The sequence below is a fragment of the Lissotriton vulgaris genome, chromosome 3_1 (assembly GCF_964263255.1).
Source record: "Lissotriton vulgaris chromosome 3_1, aLisVul1.2, whole genome shotgun sequence".
Taxonomy (NCBI): Eukaryota; Metazoa; Chordata; class Amphibia; order Caudata; family Salamandridae; genus Lissotriton; species Lissotriton vulgaris.
Window position 1 is genome coordinate 1,245,924,554 of NC_141689.1, and position 17,154 is coordinate 1,245,941,707.

Genomic DNA, 17,154 nt, shown 5'->3' on the forward strand with positions numbered 1-17,154 from the left:
CTCACTGTGCTATATTAGAAAGATTACAATTTAGAAACTGTAAGTAACAAAAGGATCTCGTTCTTAAAAGCAGTAACCTACTTATCCATTTACATAAAATAAAAACCTGTCATCTGTGTGTTACATAATGTGCTTTGCAGAAGACAGTAACCCTCTATGCTTTCATTCAAAACTAGGACTAGCCAAAATACAGATCTCTCCAGCAAATAGGTTATCCTCAATAGTTATGTTACAATTATTAATATTCCCTGAGATTTAGCTGGCACACAAAGATCTCTCCAGCAGGTGCCTTAGTAAACCCCATAAAAATTTTTAAAATACACACGTTTAAAAAAATTAGGCAGAACAGACCTACTGCCACCTTTTTCCTTGTTGCCAATTTCTTTGTGGCAGGGTTTAACACCATCGCTGCTAGTGATATTTTGCTCCTGTGCTGGGATTTTCAAAAGTACATTGTATATGACGAGCTGGGCTCGTCATCAGCCTGGTAGGAGGCTACTTCATGACGAGCTCAGCTCGTCATGAGCCTGGAAGGGGTTAAAAAACTGTATAAGATGAGGCCCAGATTTTGCGCAGGGTTGCATCAATATTTTGGCACAACCCCAATGCAAAATCTAACTTGTTAAATATTGTAATGAGCTCAAATAAACTCATGCTAGATCTGCTAAACATATGTGAGGTCTTAACATCTGATGTCACTTCCTGTGAGGTCATGGGTTGTGATGCTACTTCCTGTGATGCCACATTCAGTCACGTGCGGTGATGTCACACCCATTCTGCCTAACTTGATGAGTCCCTCCATTTCTTTTTTTAGGACTTGAACCCTGATTCTTACCGTTCGTCAGAGAGTTCCCACTGCTTCAATAGACTATAATATAAATACTTCCATTTCTTTCCACCACCACATTTCCCTTTCTCCTATCTCCTATCTCCCTCTCGTCCTTGCTCTTCTTCTGCCCATCCACTTTCCTTTCATTCTTCTCCATCCCTCTTCACGTCTCTCCTTCTTCTTCCCTTCTTCTTCTACTATTTTACCTGAATGATCACACTAAAATGTCTTTGAATTAACCTGAAATATCACAAATCCACCTCATGACACATCTTAAACCCTCCTCCTACATCACAAGCCTCTTTTATAAGGAATTCTGCTCCTTCCTGCTCATTCATTTTTAGTGGTTACTTAAATTCAATGTTGTTTTTATACTCTAGGACATTGGGCTAAGAGAAGTTATTTCCCATTTAACAACACTCTGACCCTCATGGATTTTCTGCACGCAACCCATTTAAATCATCCCTGGGCCATCTCCCTGTGTGATGGCATTAGTGCATCTTGAGAGATGGGTTATTCTCAGTGAGAAGACCTTATGTATAAAAGGTATGCTGGGGGCGGAGCTTGCCACGCCTGGAGATGGTCGCTCTGTAAGCGAGCTCCTCTGGTCGTGTCCAAATCCTGCAATTATCCCAAGTACATAACCAGACAATCGTCCCAAAATCACAGATACCTGCACCGGAAGACGGCGGCGACCTGTGGACCCGTTTTCTGCTGCCAAAATCCACATTTTAAGGGGTAAAAGCTGCAGCGCTCTCTGGGCTGAGACGAGACCGGTGCTATGTGGGTGTGTGCGCCCCGGCAGGTCTGCTACGCAAGCCCCGCGGCGAGGAAGCACTGTGGGTGTGGTCACAACACTGTGCGGCTACGCCTGGCCGGGACTGCCGCTGCAATCACTGATTTGCCTTGCCCTTCGCTGCCCACCGCCTTCTCGTGTGTTATAGAGGGGCAGAGGAGGAGACCGCGAAGTCCAGACGCCATCGCTGCCATGAGCGACAGGCGGGTCTGAGCGTGGACCCAACGCTGAGCGCGCCCCCACCGAGGAAGTGTGTCCTCTGCTAAGGCCGCCGCTCCGTCCTGCACTGCTCCTGACGGTCCTGCACGCTGTGAAGTGCGGAAAAGAGGATTGCGGAAACATGATAGCGCCACCACCGCAGGTGAGAAAGACACCGAGTGCGGCCTTGCGACGCTGAATGCTCCATTATTGTGAGATGACGGTGGTGATATAGGGGAGGAAACGCCTGTACACACAATGATCTGCCTGCTATCTGTTGGCTCTGAGTGTGACGATACCGCACCTAACGTACATGAAGGAGAGTAAGAGAATGCAATCCCTGCATTTGATTCACCTATGCTAGATGTTTGTCTCTGCGATTGTTGTTGCAGCTGTCAAGGTCCGAGATTAGTGCACAGACACACTGGGCTTAGATTGTGCATAGACCATACACCTCACTGACCTTGGAGCGAGTACGTTTCCAGCCTGAGCAGGAGCGGGGGCCCCACTTTGGCGATTTGCACCCTGCAGACGCTGTTCCCCTGCAAACGGTGTCTCCATTGTGTAGGATCCGGGGGGGCTGGTTGGGTGGGCCGGGGCGCCGCTTCGACCTCACCTGCACATTGAATATATCTGGCACGGACATACTGCATTATCTACCAACACCCTTGCCTGGTGGTTGTTGGGGGTGGCCCGTTGCGCCCATCAGGTGACCTGCTGTGTAATCCTACATCAGCGCAGCCCTGGAGTGCTGAGACCCCAGCTGCGGAGACTGGGCTCTTACCACGCCATAACTGGTGATCCCTGCTGCTCATGAGAACTGCAGTCTCTTTGTTCGAGATTCCCTAAGGCAGCTATAGGCGCGCTCTGTAGAAGTGCAAAAGGATTATCTGGGCTGAGACAGTGCAAACTCATTGGCCACAACTGTTTATTCCCCTTCAACCCACTAGCTGCAAGTGTGGACAATTGACCCCCGCGAGGCGGAATTTGGGTGCCAACTCCAGCACAATCTGCTGCTCCGAATATGGGGAATCCAGACAGAAACCAGCCCAAACTGCATTTTGAGCAGTTGAAGAAGACAGTTGAGAATCTGGCAACCAGGCAAATACGTCAGCAGCGGGCCCTGACGCGACCATAGATTTCCATTCTATGTTTCCGACGATCCAATCAACACTTTCAAATAATGACGGGAAAAACGACTCCTTAACCTACTGAATCATTCAGACATGGTCAGAGCAAAGAAGTAAGTTGCCGCATACACTGTGATATACGCATCCATCCGACGTAACCTTGCAAATGCAGCCACTCTCACTGGGGATGGATAGCAGGTCCCGGGCCACGAGAAAGCTGGCGTTCAAGACATGGAATATATACGAGGTCTAAAACACCCACAGAAAATTTGTAAAGACTCTGCATACTTAGGATGTCACAATTCCACCGTCAGCAACACTATAATACCTGTATTGATCCCCTTGTGGATAGGTCCAAATGTAACGATAGGTATGGGAGACAAATCTACAAAGATACTCAAGGAAGGTATGGACAACTATGTTATGATAGATATATGTCGATTACTTCATCCTCACCGCAGGGAGAGCAACTGCATCTCTACCACCCACAACACGTGGTCAAGAATCGACTTCTGGATAGCCACTGCGGAGGTAAGCGCATGGACCACTGCAATAACACACATGCCAAAAACCCTTTCAGGTTTGGTTAGAACTTGCCATTCCCTCCCACACTCTGCGACAGTATACATGGTGCCTGCAACCCAGCGCAATGCAAGACCGAGTATTTAAAGCCGAATTTCGATGGGCTATGACTGACTACTTTGAGCACAATGTGGACTCAGTGGATAGTGCCAAGGTGCAATGGGAGGCTTTTAAGGTAACAATCCGCGGATTCTGTATTGGCAAACATGCGGGTATCCTCAAAGATATCAGAAGACAACTATCCATTGTTGAAGCGGACATTACAGGACTGGAGACCGCATACACAAACACCCTTGACCCCAAGTTCCTCGCTGATATCAGGGGAAAAATTGATACTTACCACAAGTTCGCGGAGAGTGAACTCAAAATATCTCACGCAGGTACACAGCCGTGTCTATGGCGAGGGAGGTAGGCCAGGACGAAAGCTTTCAAGTAAGATACGCCCCATGCACACAACGTCTTATATAACTCGGATAGTGGACACACAGGCCATACCCAAATACGACAACCCCTCTATTATAAGCTGTTTCTCAGACTATTACGCTTGTTTATATACTGCAGGGACGAACACATCTACCACAGAGAAAAGGCAATACCTAGATGACATAGCCCTGGCATGGCTGTCTGATGAACATTGAGAATACTTTATTATAACGAGATACGAGAAGCTATAAACTCCCTCCCAAATAATAAAGCACCGGGCATGGATGGATTACCCGGGGAGTTTTATAAGTAATACAAAGACTTATTGATTCCTCACCTGGCTGCCATGTATGAGGAGGCGTATGAAGATGACATGTTGCCTCCTTCATTACGTGAGGCATTATTGATCACTCTCCTTCAACCTGATAAAGACCTGGTTAAATGAGAGTCATATCGCCCTCTATCATTAATCAACATGGACACCAAAATACTAGCCAAAATCATCGCCCTTAGACTAAGCCACGAATGCAGAAGCTGTTTTTGCCAGATCAGGCAGGTTTTATTCCGTCACGTTCAACGACACAAAATGTAAGGACCATATTTGCTATGTTCCACCACTTAAACCCGGATCTGCCGGGTTAGACGCAGCGAAGGCTGGAATGGCCATATATGTTCAACGTCTTGTGACAAATGGGATTCCCAGAGTCGTTTTTGAGATGGATAACATTATTATATACAGAACCATGTGCACGGCTCAGAAAAAATGGCAACACATCTGAACCCATTAACATATATCGAGGGATGAGACAGGGATGTCCACTGTCGCCGCTTTTATTTACGCTAGTACTAGAACCGCTAGTGTGTAAGATATGACAAAGACATGCAGATACAGCACTACAATTCCAATTACGCCCCGTTAGTATATCGTTGTACGCGAACGATATGGTCCTGTACACCAGATACCTGGATATTAACTTAAAGAAACTTATCCGAGAATACATTAGGTTTGAATATTTTTCTGGCCCAAGTATTAATTGGGGCAAATCAATGGTAATCCCACTCACCCCGGCGACAACTAAACCAATACTTGACTATTCGCTGCAGTGGCAGACAGAACCAGTAAAATACTTAGGTGTCTGGATACAACGAGATCCAGAGCTAGTGCTACGTGAAAAACTATGGCAAAGCAATAGCCAAGTAAGAAGATCAAATAGACAGATGGATCCGGCTACCTCTGTCGCTCGCTGATAGAATTACGCTACAGAAAATGGTGGCACTGCCAAGATTTCTTTATTTATTTATGAATATACCTGTATGGATTCCACAAGCACTGTTCACCAAACTGCGCACGGCTATGCTTAGGCTGACATGGGCAGGAAAACAAGCATGGGTAGGACAGATGGAACTGACTAAACACTACATTCAAGGGGGCTTTGAGGCACCCGACCTCCAACTATACTATTACTGCGCACAGGCGCAACACGCCCACTACTGGTTACACCCGCACAGGCACATACCGCATATACCAGGAGAATACGAGAGCATGCACCCTACTCCCTTACTTACACTTATATCATCACCTAGATAGTGCCTCGAGAGCATGGCGCACACTAGCGAAACATGCGCACTAACTCCCAACATATGCACCGGTGCTACTTCTGCGTCATCACCCACAACTTACGATGACACAGGAATGCAAAATGCTAAATGTGCTACATGAGATAGGACTCCACACTATGGGAGATGTTTATCCGAATGGAAAGTATATATCACAAGACGATGCAGTATTAAGCACATGTCATACCCCCTTAAAAATCTTTGCATATTTGCAACTGCGAATGGCTGTCAAAGCTTTACACCCATCATTCCCGGAAGAACCGCTGACACATAATACACTGCAGGTCCTATTGAAATCGACAACGCTGCAATGCTTAGTTACAAAACTTTATAACTACGGCTCAACGCAAACAGTTCCATGCCCTGGATAGACCCCTAACACGATGGGAAGCAACGTTAGGTGAAGCCATTGTCAAAGAGGATTGGGACTATAGTTGCATACAGTTGCAATAGCTTACGTCAAATTGCAACCTGAAAATTATACATTTTAAGTTTCCACACCAGATATATTATACGCCTATGCAGCTGCATAAATACGGATTAAGAGCGGATGACCGGTGCCACAGGGGTAGTGCCCCCAATGCAGACTTTTTACATATGGCCTGGTCGTGCCCCTTAACTTCATCCTTACTGGCTGAAAGTAACCAACACTCTCACTCATATACTGTCTGAGCGGATCCCCAATGCTCCTTTGGTATGCCTTTTGGATATTTATAAGATCAAACTGGCACGCAGACGTAAATTTCTGGCGGTGGCGGTGGCGCTGCTGCTGGCTAAGAGACGAATAGCAATGAGATGGGGCAGTAAGCATGTACCAAAATGTAAAGATTGGATTATAGATACGACGTATTGTTATGTTATGTTAGCATTTGGTAAAGCGCGACAGCTGCCCCAGCAAAGAGGCGTCCCGGCGCTAAGAAGACCACAATAGCTCCAAAAGAGGAAGAGAGGGAGAGAGCTAGGGGATCTAGGGAGAGGGGAAGAAATGGGTTTTGACGGCTTTTCGGAAAGCAGTCAAGTTTTCCAATGAGCGAATGTGCAGAGGAAGGGTGTTCCATAGTTTGGCTCCCAGCACACTAAAGGGTACAGTCAGTAGGTGTTGACCTAATGAGCGAAGGCTGCGTTGTGGCACATATGGTGTTAGGAGTGGGCGGAGTAGTTCTGGGCGTCCAGTTTTAAGTATTTTAAAAGTCATGATGAGTGTTTTGAACTGGATACGCGATTTGATGGGTAGCCAGTGCAATTTTCGAATTGTAGCTCTGGCTGAACATCTGCGGGGGAGACCAACCAAGGCTCTTGCCGCGGTGTTCTGCACACGTTGCAATCGTGCTATCTCCGCTTTGTTGGCGCCCAGTAGTAGAACATTGGCGTAGTCCAAGCGGGAGAGAATTGTGGCTTGGACAATCAGCTGGCGAACCTTGGAGTCGAAGAATCCGAGTATAGGTTTGAGGCTCCTCAGCAGGCCCACACAGGTAGCTGCCACTTTTTTTGTGTGTGTCTGGAAGCTAAGTGCGGAGTCCATCCAGACGCCAAGGTTTTTGACCAGGGATTTAGGAGGTGGGATGGAGCCCAGCGACGAAGGCCACCCGTGCTCGTTCCAGAAGCTGGTGTTCTTACCGAGGAGCAGCACCTCCGTCTTTCCTGCATTAAGCTGCAGGCAGTTGTCCGTCATCCACTGGGCTACGGCAGCCAGACCATCTCTAAATCTTGAGGCCGTGGTGGAAGGGCCTTCCGTGAGAGTGATGGCCAGCTGCGTGTCATCTGCGTATGACACCAGCGTGAGATCCCATTCTTTAGCCACTGCGGCGAGTGGCTGCACATATAGGTTAAAAAGGGATGGGCTAAGTGCAGAGCCCTGAGGGACACCCTGTCCGATGGGGTAGGGCTGGGAAAGAAATGGGGGAGCTGACACCCGAAAAGACCTGAGATTCTTACATTGGCCAGACGATTTAGTAGTATGTTATGGGAGACCGTGTCAAAGGCTGCGCTGAGATCTAACAGAATCAGCGCAGCACTTTGACCGGCATCCAGTATCGTCCGTAGATGTTCAGACGTGGCTAAGAGGGCAGACTCGGTGCTGTGTCCCGGCCTGAATCCGTTTTGGGATGGGTCTAAGATGTAATTATGATCCATGTGCTGGGATAAGATGATGTTTACTTGGGCCTCTGCAAGTTTAGATATCCATGGGAGCAGTGAGATCGGTCTAAAGTTCTCCAACTTGGAGGGGTCCAGGGTCGGCTCTTGATGATGGGAGAGACCCAGGCTTGTTTCCAAGCGGTCGGGACATTGGCCGAGGAGAAGGAGAGATTCAATATGGATGCCAAGGAAGGCAGGAAAAATTCTAGGGATTCGATAAATTGACCCGGCCTCATCGGGTCTGCAGGAGATCCAGATTTGACTTTCTTACATAGTTTCGTAAGATCCTCATGTGAGATTTCAGGTATGAACATCATAATGGTGCCATTACTGATGGAATTAGGGGAATTAGGTGGAACAGAAGCGATCTGTGGGAATGATTTGTAGATTTTTTGCACCTTCTCTACGAAAAATGTGGCAAGATCCTCACATTGTTGCGCGGAGGTGATGCCGGAGGAGGGAGATCTGCTACTCTGCAGTTCTTCTACCAGTTTAAAGACAACTTTAGTGGGGTTAGGGCTAGATTTAATTTTGTCTGCATAGAAGGTGGCACGCGCGGAGCGGATAGCTTTCTGGTAGAGTTTTTGTTTAAACAGGTAGATAGCTTTATCCGTATCATTGTATTCTCGTCTCCAGACTCTCTCGGCTTTCTTGCATTCCTTCCGCATGGATTTTAAGGAGTTGTTATACCATGGGTTGTAAGGGGAACTACGTCCCTTAGACCATTTGAGAGGGATGAGGGCATCTAGTCCCTTCGTGATCCAGTCATGGAAGGCAGCATATGTAGTGTTGATATCCATGTGTGCCTCATGCCGGAATTCTACAAGAGCGGAATGCAGGTCACTGGTTGAGAGTTTGTGCCACGATCTTTTTAGGTGTCGAATAGGTTCGGCTTTCTTGAATGTTTCTGTAATCAGTATGGTGAATTTAATTAGGTAATGGTCTGTCCATCCCATAGGTTTGGGTGCTTTGGAAACATATGCGGAGAAACTACCACAGGCCTCTCGTCCACGAGATTTTTGGGATCCGCTGGTGCAATACTTCAGTTCCACGCAAGTAGAGGACTGATTGTGTACATTAGTGAGTGCATATTTATCATACAATATTGGCTGTTGCACCCCATTATGTTCTGACGGCTGAAGACTATGTAGATTCTGTGTATTGAATGTCAGAATCTGTTTCTACCTCTTAACTGTTTCATGATGCATTAAATCAATCTTTTCTTTTTGTTTTATAATGTGGTTATGGAAACTAATGGACAACAAAGGTAACGTAACATGCAAATGTTAACACGGTGACCCTGTCATGTACAGAAATTTGGAATTATGTATATCTAGAAAGTGAACAATGTACTCTTTGACTGACCAAGAAAATAAAATAATAATTTAAAAAAAAAGGTATGCTAAGTCATGGGATTTCTACGGCTCAGGCTGATCCTCAGTGGTGAGAGGCAATAAGGAGGAAACAGTTAAGAGCGGATTGTGTTTCTGTTCACAGGAGAAGTTGTCTCGCAGTTTGGGGTGTGACTGTTCCTATAGAGCCATATCAAGATGGATTTACATTTGATTGGTTCTAGTCTGTAGTGGCAAAATGAGCAAATCAACTACGGACAGGAAAGCAGTACAAAGTAATTACAACCAAACATGGGTCTAATTCAAGCGTTCAATCAATCACCATTTTAGTTTTCTTAGTGAGGTGCCCTAAGTGCTACGTGCAGGCCCAGATGTGGGCCTCGTAGATAACTGTGCCCATGACTCAGGCAGTACCTGACTGTTGAGGCCTAGTAAGGTTGAAACCAGTCATGGGGTGTGTGTATTCCCTTTCAAAGCATAAGTGGCCTAACAGATCAGACTGGATTGCACCTACTGGGGCATGTGGTTTGGAAATCCTTGGTGCCAGCCTGCAATGGTAAAACAGACTGGAATGTGACCCAGAGTAATTATCGATAGCTGTGATAAATTCAAGCATTCCATTTGTCACCATTTTGTTTTTCTATATAGAGCTGGGATATTACTATAAGACATAAGCCTACAATGTATTTATTTAGGTGTTTTGCAGAGCACAGGTTGTCGTATTATGATACTTTTGGAGATTAACACTGTTTTACTTGCCATTCTTACTATATACCAACTGGCCGTCCTTGCTTTTGACATCTAAACTGAAAGACTATCAAAAAGTACAAGAAGCCGGAGCTTATAGGCCACAGGGCTGACAGGGTGGCTGCATAACCGCATGGTTTACCTGCAGCTGACAGTTATGATGAGGGCGGATGGGTGTCATTGGGTGGGACTAATGAGCAGTGTCAAATGGATGCAACAACAGTGGGGCAGGGAATGGGGTCTGAAAGGCAGTGATAAGGAAGGGGCAAGTGATGTGTAAAAAGTGGCAGGATTAAAAGGCCGCTGAGCAATCCTGTGATTGTGTGGGACGCTAGGCAGCCACAGGCGTTGGAAAGTGGTGGAGACAGGGGTAGGAAGGCCTAATCAGAGAGGGGTGAAAAGCAGAGGAGATGAGCGATTTGAAAATGAGCGAGGTCCACAATGGTCTAGTCAGTGCTTAATTTGGGTACAAAAAAGTGCCAGGGCCCTTGTCAGGGAGACACTGCAGCTTGTACCATCCATTGCCCCTGTCAGCGCTGCCAAATGACAGTATCAACACAACTAACCATCCTGCTCCTGCAAGTGTGATAATTCAGACTATTACAGGACCCCACATCTATAATAATAGCTTGGGTGGCAGGTATTAACGATTTTGAATGTAGATTGAATTTATGAACAACTGTATCTCTAAATTGGAGAAACAGCACCACCACATGACAGACTGCCATAAGTGCCAGTGCCGAGCACAGGAAACCACCGGCTCAAATTAAGCACAAGGTCTACCCTATAGTAAGGAGTTTTTATTGGGATCCATGTTATCATTAACGATGGGCTGAAGTGAGTTCATACAGTTGACAGAAGGACACAGTGAATAGGAAGTAACATAAGTGGGGTGTGAGATAGGAACAGAAGCATCTGTTAAAGGAGCCTGTTAATTTGTTGACAGACTGTTGAAGGGCACTGGGTTGAGAGAGGCTACGATGTACCTTTGCTGGAATGCTTGATCCAGGAAATTCTCTGTAGAATGTTCACAATGCAGGTTATTTAACTAGACATTTGAGAAAATATTTTCTTTAATTATAGCAATTCATTATCTTTGTACGTCAGCTATTAATTTTCTCCAATTTATACTTTTCTTTTTTCCTACTGTCTAATTTGTATTTCTTCATCTTTTTAATTGGGATTTATATAGACGTTGCGTGCCCATTGATAATTTAGTTTTCCCAGTGCATTCATGAAAAAAGGTGGCGATTTGGTCATCACATATACCAGCAAACATTCAGGGAGAGGACCACACACACCAACGACAGAGTGAAAACTGGAGGGACATGGCAATCGGGAAGATTCCGTCGTACAGCCTTGAAAAAATACTCCACCGTCATTGTTAGTGGCAGTAGCAAGACATGATTAGCCGTACATGCCTTTTTACAGGGTCATCTGGAAATGGGAGATCACTAAGTAGGGTGCAGTATCTTGCTTATGTCACTGGATAAATAAACCAGAAAAAAAGCTGATTAAGAGAATAGCCTTGGATTTAAACAAAAGGTAATCTACATACTGCTCCAGCACAGACTGTATGCTCACACAAATCTCAGCACCCCTTATGCAGTATGCCACTTTGTGCAAACCCACAATATGTATCTAGCTTCCTGCAAACATCTCCAATGTAGCCAGGAGATCAAATTATTGCCAGTCGCTGAGCCATACAAAAGCAAGAAACAATGTAGATTGACCTGAGCTGTGGTTGGAGTTGCTTCCTCCTTCTAAACCAGGAAGTTCAGCCAAATTTGCTTGTCTCCTTTTCTTTCCTCAAACAAATGAAATGTTAGCATTGAAATGATGAAATTCTGTTAAAAAAACTACTCCGAGTTGGTAAAAGTAAGTACTGATCAGTTTCAACTTCTGAAATGTTGTTTTTATACGATAACAATTTTGGTCAGCCTTTTCAACAGCGGAGGTTTTTACAGAACTAGATACAATATCATGAGACGGGGCAGGCTGTTAAATCTCTTTAGTCTCATATGTGGGGAAACATAACTTCATTTCTCAGATGGAAGTAACATGCTGGAAAAGACGCATTAGACGGGGAAACTGCCATGCCACCCTCTTGTCTAAACCTACAGATCTCACATGGTATCCAAAAGAGAGATGACTGATTGAGAGGAACCAACCACTTCTTTCAGGCTCATCAGTTGAGAGACATTACTCTTTTCAGCAGAAGATTTAGCGCTTAACAAAATAGAAGGTCCATTCTAGATTGAACATTAGTTTGAGAATTAGAATTAGTAGAACAAGAGGTAAGGGCAATACTTCATTCAGAGAATCAATTCATATTTCCCAGGAGTTACTACAGGCACGTGTCTAAACATGCCAATGAACTGACGGTCCTCATCTTCAGTTCCTTGCTCTAAGACAGCAAATCAGAGTCACTGCCACTCATTTACTAGGAGTCAGCTAGTCATGACATAGTATAGGCCTAGGAAGCCTGCGGGTAAATTATGAACCCTTTCGTCTCAACGAAGTGAGGGACAGCGGGAGGTGGTGGGGGTTTCAAGAGTGAATAACAGATAGATCTGGCAGCTACCTATACCTGTGCTAAGGCGGTCACTCTTTGCTCTTCCATCTGTGTCCTTGTGACTCTTCAGATGTAGGGTTTCTTGTCTGCTCACCCTGCATAACACTTCAGGATTGACATCCGCACCATCTGTAGTAGGAAGACAGATAACTCTACTTTACTTTCTCACAATAAACGTAACTTTAAGAATGTGTTTCAAAATCAAATTTAAACTCTTTGTTGTATGACTGAGGCTGGGTAAATCTTTCAAAATACTTTTGTGATAGAACCACCGATCACAAAACTTAAGCTTAGCTATTCACAAACAGAGGTAAGCCGGAGGCTAAAGCATCTTTGTCATTCCTTTTGGTAGACTTACGAAATCCAGGCTTAAATCTGCAACATATGACATGGGGTGCAAGAAAGAGCAAGCGGTGCTATGAAACAGAATACAAAAAATGTAACTTCCAGACAAGGAATATTCATGTTATGATATACATTCATACAGTGTAAAGTATTTGAGTCTCTAAAGTACCAACTATTATACAGCCCTAAACTCGAACTGATTAAATTTGAGCATAAGGCAAGGTTACTTGCATTATTAAAAAAGTGACACATAAGATTAGCAGCGTAGTCTTACTGGGTGCCTAGCTGGACAAAGTTGGCTAAAGCGCACTCGCATTTGTCTGGAAACGAACTGTGAGTGGGTCCCAAACAATCCCACTTTGCTTCATTTCCAGTTTCCTAATGACCAAGGAAGGAAGTGCTCCACAAAGTACTATAAGAACTACGAAGGGATCCTGGGTTGGTATCCTTCATCCCCAGTCTCCCAGAGGCAAAGGGACATCACCTGAAATCTGCCCCATCTTGCTGGAGGAGGTGTGGGTATGTCGGGGATCCTGATTGGCCTATTAAGAGAGGGGAAGAGGATACAGCCTGAAGAGGAGAAGCATGGAATATCACAGAGGAGTGGACTGAATCAAGACAATGTAACCAGCATTGATATGAGTCTTAGAGTGGTGACCTCCCTGTAAGTTTCCTGACCAAGGATTGTACTCCTGCCCAGCCTGACACCATGACAGTGATGTTATTGCCTGTGAGCAGGAGCAGACTGACTTATGCAGACTCTGCTGGGTGCTAACAATGCAGTCTGAGGACCTGTGACTGCCAAAGGTGGGGGCAGAGGGGGATTTTGCTAGCCCTTGCTACCCTGAGATTCAAGTTCGGAAAAGGTTTTCTTGGCACCGTCTGCAGAACCATAGTAGGACAGCCCCAGGAGATCAGTGGTTGAGGGTCAGTAAGCACTGCTTTTCCATGCCCCCCCAAACAGGTTCTGACAAAAAAATGTCCGTATTGAGTGCTTAACCCCTCGCCTCTCCAAAAAAGTGACCAGCCATATGGCACCTCTTCGTGATCTACCTCAGGCAGCTTCAGTACTACTTTCTAACTTCCCATCTGGTCTTCTTGGCTTCCAGACAATTCTCTAGTACCTTGTATGCCATCCATATGTCCACAATGGCCACAACCTCCTTTCCCTTTCCTTCCGTCCTTTATTGCCAATAGGTAATGCAGTCTTCATTGAGTCAACATTCTCCTTTATACATATAAAATACACTGGATTCTACAATCCCTGTATAAATGCCTGTCTCTAATTTCTTTATATACAGCGACTTGTTACGCACCCAGTCGCCAATTATAAAGAAAAGACATCAGAAGTCAACGGCAGCTACTTTAACGACACACAGAATTCATCACATTTAAGCTCATCGGAAGAAGGGGAGTTACCTAAAAGCCTCATACAGAGCGGGGACAAAGTAGATCATGAGTCAAACATAAAGAATATGCCTAGATTGGGGGCTAAGAAGAAGAACGCAATAACTAAAGGAAAACATTTGAGAGGTCCTAATAAGAACACACCGGCTAAATTGGTTCAACAAAGTGGGGTAACAAGTAATAAGGGAATCAATGATACTTCCCATTGCCGCTGGGTTAATACGAAAGGAGGCGTTAAGTCACTGGTTTTAAGACTCTCTGGGTCCAGCCCGACAGATATATCTCTGGGTGAGAGAGCACCAGGGAAAAACCCAGAAAAAAACTTTGCTGGATCTGTTATGGTTTCTCCTGCTGTGATGCCTATGACAACCTTTTCCGCTCCTCAACAAGTAAACTTAACCATGAATACTCTGGCCTCGGGCTCTCTTGATGATAGTGCTGCTCTAGGACTGGGGAGTAATATAGGAAGCAGCTTAGAGCCGTCACTTGCTCTTATCTTTCAAGCTCTAAGGGACCAGAGGCACAGGAACATTACTCGCAGCTTCGAATGGATAATGCAAATATTCAACAGACTCTCCAATCCGCAAACTCTAAAGTAGATTCTTTGGCAAACGATGTGACAGATCTTCAGCAATGCGTCACGAAAACGGAGGCTACTGTATCACAAACATCAGATCTGGCACAGACTCATGACGCTTCAATCATCGAGCTTCAACTCAAGGTTGAACATTTAGAAAACCGTCAGAGAAGACAGAATCTGAGAGTATTTGGAATCCCAGAGGGGAAAGAGGGCTCTGACCCTCGGGCTTATCTAGTGTCGCTATGTCAGAAGTCGTTCCCAGATCTGGCAGATTGGGATTGGGACAGTCAGATACAGCGCGCACAAAGATTACCTTTGGGGGCGCCTAAACAAAGCTCTAAATTTCCGAGGCCAATATTAATTAATTTTGGTAATTTTTTGTTGCGTCAAGCCGTCTACTTAAAGGCACGACCTAGCTCTCCTATAACAACTGATACTGTCACTTTTTTTGTTCGTTCAGATCTCTGTAAAGCAACGATGGATAAGCGCTGGGCCATGCGACAGATAATAGAGCCCATGAAAGCCCTAGGGGCACAGGTCTTCTTACAAGAACCTGCAAGGTTAAAGGTGCTTAAGGGTGGCCAAACATATCTTTTCTCTGCAACAAAGGAGGCTAAGAAAGCACTTGATGCATGGCATCAGGAGAAGGGCGAGAGACATTAGATACACAGGGGAGAAGCAAATATGTAGAATTGGTAAGGAATTGTTGTGATAAATTTATAATTAGGATGCTTGTATAGACATGGTGGTGGCTTTCCTTTTTTTTTTTTTTGGGTGAAGGGGGCTGCTCGGGAGTAGCGCTGTCTCCCTTTGGCTGCTCGGGAAGCGGCTGTTGCTGGGGGGAAATTCCTTCCCCAAGGAACTGGGGTGGGCTATGGAATGTGGGGTGGGTTTGTCTGGGGAAAAAATTAAAAAAGGTTTCAACAAGACAGCTATTCAAAAAGGAGACAAGACAACTTTAATAAAGCAGATGGAAAATAGATATGAGAGAATGAGTGGTTATATTAAACAGGAAAACGAATACTGGTATCATGAGTAAAATTAAATGTATTATTTGGAATGTTTCCGGCTTAAATAGCAAACTCAAGAGACAGCTAGTACGAGAGGAGTTGAAAACATATAATTCGCATATGGCAATTCTCACTGAGACACACCTTGCTTATAAGGATCGGAAGTTATTAGACCAGTTGGGTTATGAAACAATCATATGCACTTCACAATCTTGTTCTATAAGGGGGGTGGCTATTTTAAAACAAAAGGGATTTCGTTGTACACTCTTAAAGACTTTAACGGACCGTGCTGGAAGGTGGGCATTAGCTCAAGTTGAAATACAGTCTAAAAAGTATGTTATAGTGGCTGTATATGGACCTAACCTTGGTTTTTTGATTTGCTTAATATGGAACTATTAAATTGGGAGGGTGAAAAAATTATCATGGGTGATTTCAACTGTATTATGGATTATAACAGATACTAGCAGACAGACATCGGTCCGTAGAATGAAGAGTCAAGATCTGCCATTATAGAAATGGGGAGACTACATATGGTGACTGATCTATGGAGATATTTACACCCTAACACTGCGGGCTTTACCTATTACTCATCTCCACATAAATCATACTCCAGAATCGACATGGCATGGGTATCTAATGATATAGCCAATACAGCTGAGATAATGTTATGCCCACGTATAACTTCCGATCATAACCCCCTTATCTTAAACTTTCAAGCTGTACCAGCCGAAAGAAACGTAAGAACTTTCACTTTCCCAAAATATTTACTTACTGATGAGCTGTATGTGGAGACTATTAACAGGCAGCTTAAACTGTTTTTTCAAGAAAATAAAGATTCTTCTACCCCTATAATCATCTGGGATACTTGGAAAGCGGTGGTGCGTGGTTTGACACTACAGTTCATATTACAACAAAATAAAAAGAAGCAAGATCAAAAACAACAAAATATATCGCTATTATTACAAGCTGAAGCGGCCCATATAACTGCAGTCCAATCGGGTTTATCCAACCAGGAGGAGCTCTTGCAAAATCGAATTGATCAAAGGGTATCTGTTAAAAAAATACTTAGGGAAAGTATGGTTAATAGATTTTACAAATATTGGGCTACACAATATGAATTTGGAGAACATATGGGAAAGGTCCTCGCTCACAAGGTAGCGGATGATCAGGCCAAAACTTATATCAAGGCAATTAAATCAGAAAATGGGACTTTATTTACAGAACCAAAGGGAATCTTAGAACAGTTTTTTGCTTACTATAAGAAACCATATACTCCTGAGATTATAGTTAATGACCAAGACATACAACATTATCTCTCTAATACTAATTTGACAAAATTAAAAGAAGATATAACTACTATGGGTAATGACATCAGCTGTGAGGAAATAATACTGGCAATATCTGTGCTACCCACGGGAAAAGCTACT

The 17,154-nt window shown here is 44.5% G+C and overlaps 1 protein-coding gene across 1 annotated transcript in view; it reads right to left on the reverse strand.

Annotated features, from left to right (window-relative positions):
* Window positions 1–17,154, reverse strand: part of LOC147727735 (uncharacterized) — a 126,179-nt gene that overhangs the window by 75,120 nt on the left and 33,905 nt on the right. The window contains exon 4 of the mRNA XM_086961735.1: window positions 12,401–12,514. Coding sequence (XP_086817861.1) covers window positions 12,401–12,514 — 114 coding nt within the window. The remainder of the gene's footprint in view (window positions 1–12,400; window positions 12,515–17,154) is intronic.